At 38.1% G+C, this 9,659-nt stretch overlaps 1 protein-coding gene and 1 non-coding gene across 3 annotated transcripts in view; one reads left to right on the top strand and one right to left on the bottom strand.

Moving 5' to 3' along the window:
- ncoa7b (nuclear receptor coactivator 7b) overlaps window positions 1-3,334 on the bottom strand; it is a 21,452-nt gene extending 18,118 nt beyond the window's left edge. For both annotated transcript variants that reach the window (XM_014007551.1, XM_014007552.1), the window contains exons 1-2: window positions 3,181-3,334; window positions 2,294-2,436 (exon numbers count right to left, since the gene is read on the bottom strand). In XM_014007551.1, the coding sequence (XP_013863005.1) occupies window positions 2,294-2,331 (38 nt within the window). In that variant the 5' untranslated portion in view covers window positions 2,332-2,436; window positions 3,181-3,334. The remainder of the gene's footprint in view (window positions 1-2,293; window positions 2,437-3,180) is intronic.
- Window positions 3,335-3,552: 218 nt separating this feature from the next.
- Window positions 3,553-3,624, top strand: trnae-cuc (transfer RNA glutamic acid (anticodon CUC)). The gene has a single exon. It is a non-coding gene; the product is annotated as a tRNA-Glu (tRNA).
- The last annotated feature ends 6,035 nt before the right edge of the window (window positions 3,625-9,659 follow it).

Genomic DNA, 9,659 nt, shown 5'->3' with positions numbered 1-9,659 from the left:
CTGATTTCCTCCCCCGCAGCGCTCTGACTGTCTCCTCACTGACTGTCCCCTCCTCACACACACACACAGACACATTTGTTCTTCTATCTTCATGAGGACTATGCATTGACTTTCATTCATTTACCAGTATTTTCTATTACCATTTGACCCTAAACCTAGCCTTAAACTTTACATAGGATGTGAACTGGGCTTATGTCCCCATAAGAAACAGTGGGTCCTCACCAGGCTGTGTAGTTTGCTTCATCTCTAAAGAGATGCTGCTCTTTAATATTGTTTATTTACTGTTTTAGTTGTGTGTGGTGTTTAATTTACATTTTGTTGTTCTTTGTTTTTTTATTCAAGTGCATTTTTTGCTAGAGACTGAGAGTCCACTTTGTTAAACACTCTTTAAAAATTAAAGTTTATTGATTTATTACACTTACATATTACGCTTTTATAATTATTAGTTGTAAAACGGTCACCAGGCAATATTATCGCTTATCGCAATAATTTTTGAGACAATTAATCGCCCAGCAAAATTTGTTATCGTGACAGGCCTATGTTCAGCCCTTAAACATTTGCACTTAGAATTTTATAGAATCACTTTAAATACTTTTCAGTAAGTTAAATGTCTACAATTCTGGTTCAAATAAAGAACTTCATGTTTACTAGATTGTTAACTAATTATTTTCGAGTTAGTGTTGCCTTAATGAACAGTGATTTAAAAAAATAACCTGTAAAACTCTGATGTTAAATGCGACGTGGTTGAAAATTTGAGTGCACCTAACTTTTGTGCTGGTGCGCCTAAGAAAAAAATGTTAGGCGCACCGGTGCAACCAGTGCAAAAAGTTAGTCTAGAGCCCTGAAAGTGAATTACCTCTAACACATAACTCTGATTAAATAAGGTCTTATGAGGTGAATGCATATCAGATACTCAACAAAGATAAGAAAATACAACCTGTAATAAATGAACCAACAGGAGAGTCCTTTAACTTATCATCCAAGCAGTGACCTTGCACCTAACCACCAAGCCAACTAAATATCCTCCCAATGCGCAAGGCCTTTATTTACTTAAAGTGGTCCTGATTGATAATGCATCAGGTTCCCCAAATATCGTTCAAAGCGATTTTGTTTAGATTTAGTTTTGGCTGCTTTTCCTTTATTTTCAGTCCAGTATCTGCATATTTTTCGAGTAATGCTTCTTTGTTTGTTAGTGAAGACATTAAACTTTGACCCAGGAATCATTTAGACACGAAAAGGCTYCTGAACGCAAGTGTTACAGAAAATTTTGCAACAAAACAGTACCATTTTGATACCATCAGCCTGTAACAAAGATGCAATTTAGTGTCAGGTTTGTTAAATTTAAGAAATAAATAATAGTTTGTCCAGGCATAGTCAAATTTTAAGTGGCAATGTTATCCAAACAATAGGCCTATCCCTGTAGGCTTATCAACACATTAGTTTGAATAGCTTGAAACAGATAATGTAAGAACATTTACTAAGCTYCGTGGTGATGTGAATAGTAGCAGTGAGTAGGGGTGTAAGAAAATATCGATACACTGAAATATCGCGATATTTCATTTCCCGATACTGTATCGATATTCTAAAGCCCTGCATCGATTTTTAATTAAGTTTTAAAATGTCAACTTTCCTGCCAGCCGTTCATTTTTATGTTGTAGTTCAGCCTCTGACCACTAGTTGGCAGCAGTGAGCCAGCCATTTGGCTCCTCTACCTCTTGAGCGCCAGAGAGTAAGGGTAGCATTAGCATTGTAAGTAAACATTAGCTTTTCTTTTTTTTTTTCAATAAGAGGTTTTTATTTAATAGAATTTTTGGACAAAAAAATCGCAATATATCACAATATATCGCCTTGCAATATATCATATATATCAGTATCGCAACATATCGGGATATATCGTATCGTGACCCCTCTGTTATGATATGTATCGTATCGCCAAATTCTTGCCAATACACAGCCCTAGTAGTAAGGATCTCTTTTTTTTTAGGTTTTAAGTTTATTTACACAATATACTCCAAAAGAGGCATCACATTACAGGACATTAAGGAGAAAAGACCAAAAAACTGTGTTGTATTCTTAGTTTCTCCTCTGATTCGTATGTTTCTATTAAATTTCAATATCTGACATCTGAAAATCTTCTGACCACGTTGAAAAAGAACCAAGTTTTTTAATCAAGCAATTAAACATTGATTTGGTATTTTCTTAACACCAAATCGAAACTATCYATACGAGCACTAAACAATTAAACAACAAATAAAATAGAGAGTTGCAACAGTGTTGCAAAAGAGTCCCTTACCTCTCAAAATATCCTTGCTTTCTGTCTCTCTTTTCCATCAGGCCAGGCTTTCAGTTCTGCATGCAGTCATGTGCATCCCATAGAAACACCTGCCCTCCCTCATCCAAAGAGTAGCTCRGATCTCTCACACTCTTTTCCTCATCCTGCAATAGAAAAGGAGGACATTAGAAAGCTCTCAATGTCTCCCCACTCAGCAGCACTCAGTAGGCTGAAAAAAACAACAACAACAACAACAACCCAATAACTGATCCCATCAGTCAGGAAGCATCCTGCAATAATCTTGTCAGGTTAGCCAGCTGAGAAGAAAGCATACCTAAAGGTTCACGCCACTTGCAAGCACATCTGCTCGTGGTTTCCACATGTGTTTTATTATATAACCACAGAAGTCTGTTTGTCTATAATTATACACTGAATCCGTTTAATGTAAACAGTCACTGACTGAGATGCAAGCTAGCCGTAAAAATAATCAGATTAAGAGGGTATAAGCAAAAGGTTGAACGCACCTTAAGTGAACGAGGAAAACAAACGTGAGTTCATCAACACGTAGTGTGGATGGAAGCGTTATATAACAGAAAAACAGAAGCTAAATGGTCAGTGTAAAAACAACAGCTAAACGGATAATTTCAACATCCTAACTAGCTTTCACCTTGCTTTTATGGAGCAATAGCAGCAAACAAACATAAGACCAGATGTGCTAATTCAAAGCTAAAGCCACTTCCAGGTTTAAGCAAACAAAAGACACATCGAGCACGCTCCAGTCCTGTTCCAGCTGAGCGGACACGGCTGCAGCTAGCAGCGCTACAGCTAGCTACTTTGTTTACACAAACAATAGCGACCTGGCGTTCACAACTAAAAAACTGTCTCACGGTCCAAACCCGCTTCCTTACCAGGAGACATTTTCTTGTTGGAGCATTCTGGTTTAACTACAACGCCTCACATCTGTATGAAACGACGACGTAAAACGCTCAACCTGACCGAGAGGAAACAGGTCGCTGAAATAGCTCACATACGTCGCGAGCATCTTCGAGTGATGGCTCCTCCTTTCGCAACGCCCTCTGCTGTCATGTGCGTGCACGGCACCGTGGGCACGAGCTCATGTTCCATTCTTTTTTTAATCGCTATTTTTAAGTCGTATTTTGGCGACTTTGTTTTATAGCCCTGACGCCGAACACAACACGCTTATGAAAAAGAGTAAACCACATGATATCTCACTCTACGTAACTAAATTTTTTTGACAGTGTTGCGTCAATTGACATCAATCCCTGGTGGTCTAGTGGTTAGGATTCGGCGCTCTCACCGCCGCGGCCCGGGTTCGATTCCCGGTCAGGGAATTCTGCTTTTTAATCGTTCTATAATTTTGGAAAAACCAAAACTGGAGACTGAAAAGCAAAATTGRGAACAAATCAATAGCTAACACCATACTAGTTCATCATCATCTGACCTAAAACAAAGGTTACAACAATCTAAATTAAGCAAAAATTGACAGAAAATAATGACAGACATGGGTAACAATAAACAAACAAAAGAATAATAAGCCAAAGCTGCTGCACATGTCAATTTGAAGTCAAATGAATGAATTGCTTTCTACTTTTGTATTATATAAAGTATGAGAAAATAACACATTTTAAATTGGTTTTGTTTGGTGTGTTATTACTGTTTTTGTTGTCTTTCCCCCTATTAGTTAACCCAGGGGGTCTTTAACATATCTCTCTGTGCCAGGCGTTTTTCTTGTCAACTTCCAACCATGAAGCAGTGTGAGACCCACCTGGACCGCGTTTGAGGCAGTTACCCACTATGACCACCAGGTGGCGACAGTTCTTCAAAAATTTAGTTGTTGGAACTTCAGGGGCAGCATGCAGAGCATTTCAATTACAACACATGAAAGCAGTGTCTATAGCCTTGAAAAGACTGGCATTATAGTTTTTCCCCATGTCAAACATAACCCCAAATGACACTCAAAGAAATATTGGAATGAAATGTTAAAATCAAATCTCAATCTTGTCATAAGTTTGCAATGACGCCTGTATTTTTCCTTTTAAATATCTGGATTAAGTTTAAATGATTTGTAATTTGGTGTTTATCTTTGTCTCACAGAGGATTAAAGACTGCAGTGAGATAATGTAGCTGCAGTTAACCATCTATGCTGGAGAAAGACAAAGACTCAAGACCTCTGATTGGACGAGTTAACCAGTTCCTTGCTGGCTGTGTATCTTGGCAGTTATTTTGACAGGCGCTATCACTGGGAGAGAGGAGATAAGTTGTCTTAGGGATCGCCATGGCGCCTGTGTGTCGCTCCTCTGGCCTGTTCAGACTTTCGTCAGCGCCCCCGTTGCCCCCCTCCTCTTCTAGACTTGCAGAAAGTGGCTCGGGATCAGGGTTTGTGTTGGCAGGGATCCTGTGGCTCTGGGTATGATCGTCCACTTTTTGAAAGTCACCCTGGTGTCAGTGTGACAGATCAAAATGTGGTCCTCATCCTCTTTGATTTTTATAATGTTGCCTGTTCATTAAGTTGTTCTGTTTTAATGCACATTTTGTTTATTAAAATTAAAATTTGTTTTATTTCACACCCCTGRAAATAATAAGAGAAGTAGATAATAAGACCACATGAGGAACACACAGAATTTTTAAATATAAGATTAGCCTTCTAAAGCTGTAATACTTTATAGAGTAATGTTTTCAAGAGTGCTCCTCAAAGAGCTATATACTTTGTTTTCCTGTCGTGGGGCGACAAACAGCAATAATATTAATAAAACTGACACTACAGATGAATTCAAATATGAGAAAACCAAAAGAAGCACATCTAAAAGTGCATTTTTTATGTTTGTGACAATTACTAGTATCCTAATCAGTACAAAAATAAAGTTATCTTTTTTATTAGGGTWTTTTACTTACATCTGGTGCCAGAGTTTGATAATTATACAACAGGAGAGACTAAAACTTGTCTTRTTTTGTTTAGTTCCTTGCTTGTTTTGGCAAGTGAGGGTTGAAAAAAAAAGATGATATCTTGGCAATATCTGTTAAAAATGTCACAAAGAGCTGACCCAGCTCAGGCCTTGGATTGATTTAAAATCATTTCGCTCAGACGTCAAAGCTAAAGCTTAGACTACACCCCCTGATAACTTCAAGTACACAGTGGCAGCGAGAAGAAGCAAAACCTAAACACTGGGAAAAGGATGTGTCACACAAACGATAATTGATAGAGAATATGGGGTCATAATTCATTTATAATTAGCCGGAACGCTAAAAAAATAAGTGCAGCTATGTTGGGGAGAAAAAAAACAAACATGTTTACAGGAAGATGATGAACGCTGATAGAGCKTTGAGCAACAAACCAATTAGGACAAGAAATCTTTAAAACAGAGTTAATCATGAAGATAAACACCAGTTTTAAGGAGTGCTGTCAGAGCTGAGTGTCCCACTTACAAACAGTTTGACATAACTTAAATTAGAGCTTCATGTGTAAAAACTTCCAAAAGCTTTATATAAAAAAGATCCATACCTGTCATTTTCCTTTAAAGACGTTGAGGAAACAAACTGAAATTATCATCCCATACAATTTGTTTTTAAATATTGATTTTACAATATGTTTTATTCCAACGTTTTATTTGAATCCTGTTCAGTTTATTTCTAATTCCAAGCCAGCAGCTACAAATCAAAATAAAACAGAATGAAAGTTTTGTATATGCTATATCACTCTTTTTTACACTTATGGGATAACAGAAAGAAAGAAAGAAAGAAAGAAAGAAAGAAAGAAAGAAAGAAAGAAAGAAAGAAAGAAAGAAAGAAAGAAAGAAAGAAAGAAAGAAAGAACTGGAACACACAAAGTCAGAATGCTAACATGCTGGATGTTAAATATGGCCGCCTCCCGCCAAAAAAAGTAGTGATCTTGTTTTCTCCAGTGTTTTCAGTGTTCATGCTAAGCTAAGCTAGCACCATACATTTCCAATGCAGACATTAGAACAACATTAGCTGCGTTCCCATTGCAAATGTGCGCAAAACTTTGTCAATATTCTGTTAATGTCGAAAAACACAGTTTTGCAATTGTGGTATTTCCATTAAGTAAGAAATGCTATAATAGTCACGCGTGAATACGTTTGTTCTCGCGATAAGTCATTACAAACATGGCGGCAATGGATGTAAACACATAGCATATTGCTACCACGACACTAGCGCTCATCATCAGCCATCAGAGTTGACGTCGGCGTCTTATCGACGCTTTCGAGTGACAAGCCCCTTATACTTGGGAGTGGCTACGTATGCTGTGTTTTTGGGAAAATGTAGTAGGTGAGTTTAGTACTTTCTTTTACTACTTTGGTGATTTTACTACTACTTTTACTTCCTGTTATCTTCTTCTTCGTCTTTTTCGCCAGTATAATCAGCTGGTTCTTGATTACGTGACTCCCATGATGCGAAAAAAGTGTTTCCATTGCAGTTTTGCGAAATACATCAATTTCAATATGGCCGAAAAACCACCTCTTCCTAGCGCAAAACCATTTTGTCGAAAAATGTAATTTTTTTCGAAACTGACGTGTTTTCATTGAGCAAATTTATTTTCGAAATTCTAATTTGCGCATTTTCATGGTCAGTGGGAATGCAGCTATTGATTTGGTTCACAGTTCAACCAAATCAATGCGGTGGTCAGGGGGTCCGGTAGCGCCGGTGCATGACAGCCCCGCCTCTGTCGGTGCRCCCCAGGGCAGCTGTGGCCGGAGCTTACCACCATCAGTGTGTGAATGTGTGTGTGCATGGGTGAATGTCTRAAGTGTAAYGCGCCTTGGGGTCCAAGTGGACTTGAGAAGGCGCGATATAAGTTCAAGCCATTTACCATTCAAAAAGGAGGATTCGAAAGAAAGTCAAAGTTGTCCCTTTTAGACCTTTGCACTCAAAATAATCATCTCATACACAACAGATAATACAAAAGTTCAGAAGGATTATGTAGTTTACTGTAAAGACAGATGTTCAAAAATTCTTCAAATATTTGCAAATGATGCATTACGGGTTAACAGTTTAGATGTAACAGAAACAGTCAACTCGATCATGGTGGTCTGGGACAATCCAGACTGAAAAACCACCTTTCAGGTTACTATGAGGTTAATGCCCTCCTCTACAAACACACACACTACTTACACAGATGGAGAATGAAAGTGACAAAGACATGGCTTAAAAAAGTTCTATACTGTATACCATCCAGTGCCACTACTCCTACTGTCAATCTGCCAAGTCAGCTGAGGCACTGCAGCCATGACCTTTGACCCCAAACTTGAACAACAGGAGAGAGGTTATCAATGTTGAAGTTTTAGTTTGCACAGCTAGCCCTCCTTAGACTGGGCAGGAACCAGACCCAAAGGAAAGACTAGACAAATGACCCCAAAAACCAACATATTACTTCTAAAACACACACTCAGACTGGCATCAGAGCTTTTTTTTTTTTTTAAATCACGTGACGGTGGTTGGCAAGCAAACAGCTCATGGCTGTTTACTCTGCTTATCAGTGGTGTTGTAACAAGTAGAGGAACTGACCTCAACACTTAACATACAAGAAACCTAACCTTGGACAAATGCAAAACATAAAAAACAATAAATCTTTAAATCTAGCTGGTGCTGGAATGTATCTTCTTTACCTAAATCAAAGTTTTAATCAAATTTCTCATTCAGATCAATCACAGATGATGAACTACAAATAATAAATCTTCTTAACTCTCCTCTGATCTCGTCAGTCATACAACCCCTGGGAAATAGTATGGAATCACCAGTCTTGGATGAGCACTCATTCAGACATCTCATTCTGTAAAACAAACTCAGATCAAAAACATGATACAATAATAAGGTCATTCCAAAGTGCAACTTGTTGGCTTTCAGGAACACTCAAAGAAATGAAGAGAAAACATTGTGGAAGTCAGTGAATGTTACTTTTATTGACCAAGCACAGGGGGGAAAAATGGTATCACTCATTTCTGAGGAAAAAAGTATGGAATCACTCAAATTGGAGGTAGAAAATAAGGACACACCCAGTCAATTTCCTTCCCCTAAATCCTCTTAATTTCTTTGAGTGTTCCTGAAAGCCAACCAGTTGCACTTTGGCGTGACCTTATTATTGTATCATGTTTTTGATCTGAGTTTGTTTTACAGAATGAAATGTCTGAATGAGTGCTCATCCAAGACTGGTGATTCTGTACTTTTTACCAGGGGTTGTAAAAAGAGGTGTGTCCTGTACAGTAATGATCACTATTTTTGGGAAAACCAGTGGGCTATACCTGAACCCTGCTCCACACATATGAATTATTCCACTGTCTGCCCATTTATGACAGAGCTGTAAGTCATTTGAAAGTGGCAGTATTCTTTAAAGATTCAGAAGATACTCGATAACATAAGTGTGTGCTTTGTCTGTCTGACTTTCTACATATCGACGTGTTTCGGAGTGCATGTTCTAAGTGTGTGCGTGCTCGTGTGTGTGGTTATACACTCGCTCACAGACTTTGTTAAGTCCAGGCTAGCGCCACATCAGTCCATCATCACAGATACGGCTTGTGGTCAGATAGCAGGTCTGGCGGCGCACAAGACATTTTGTCCACTCTGTCATGTTTACTTATAATGATAAGCTTTGATGGATTCTCCATGAGCTATAGCAAAACACACACACATTGTAGCTGAGACACACGTGTTTCTGTAACACACCGACTGCAAAAGAGTCAAAGCTATGTTTGATAAAATACTGTTGAAGCGATTGTTCAGATTGTTTGAAATGGGGTTCTGTGGAAGGCTTTTGAACAATTAATATCTTACCTGTTGCAGATAGCTTTCTGAAAGACTTCATTTTGAAGAAAACATAGTTTAATTCTGGATGACACCTTTTAAATGTGTTTGTTTTGTTGCATTATATCATACATTTAAAGTTCACCATTAATTTAAAAACTATTTTTATAGTAAATTAAGTAAAAAATAAATTATTTCATAAATCTTTTTCTTGGCGGGCCAGAAGGAAGTCACCTGCAGGCCAAATGTGGCTTGAGGGCCTTGAATTTGAAACATGTGATCTTAAAATTCAAATTCAAATTCAAAAATACTTTATTGATCCCAGAGGGAAATTAGGTGTTGTTATAACTCATTTAACTAAAAAACTTATGCTGATGGCTGTGGGCAGGAAAGATCTTCTGTGGCGGTCTGTATTACAGCGAAGTTGAAGAAGCCTCTGACTGAAGACACTTTGTCTTTCTATGACAGTCTGATGAAGAGGATGGTCAGGGTTGTCCACAGTGTTCTTGATTTTATGTAAAATCCTTCTTTGCACCATCATCTCCAAAGATTCCACAGTCGTCCCCAGAACAGAACCAACCTTCTTTATCAGGTTGTTTAGCCTTTTTAGGTC

Source organism: Austrofundulus limnaeus, unplaced genomic scaffold (genome assembly GCF_001266775.1).
Source record: "Austrofundulus limnaeus strain Quisiro unplaced genomic scaffold, Austrofundulus_limnaeus-1.0 Scaffold42, whole genome shotgun sequence".
Classification (NCBI taxonomy): domain Eukaryota; kingdom Metazoa; phylum Chordata; class Actinopteri; order Cyprinodontiformes; family Rivulidae; genus Austrofundulus; species Austrofundulus limnaeus.
Note: the sequence above shows the minus strand (reverse complement) of the source record. Positions and strands in the feature narration are given on the sequence as shown.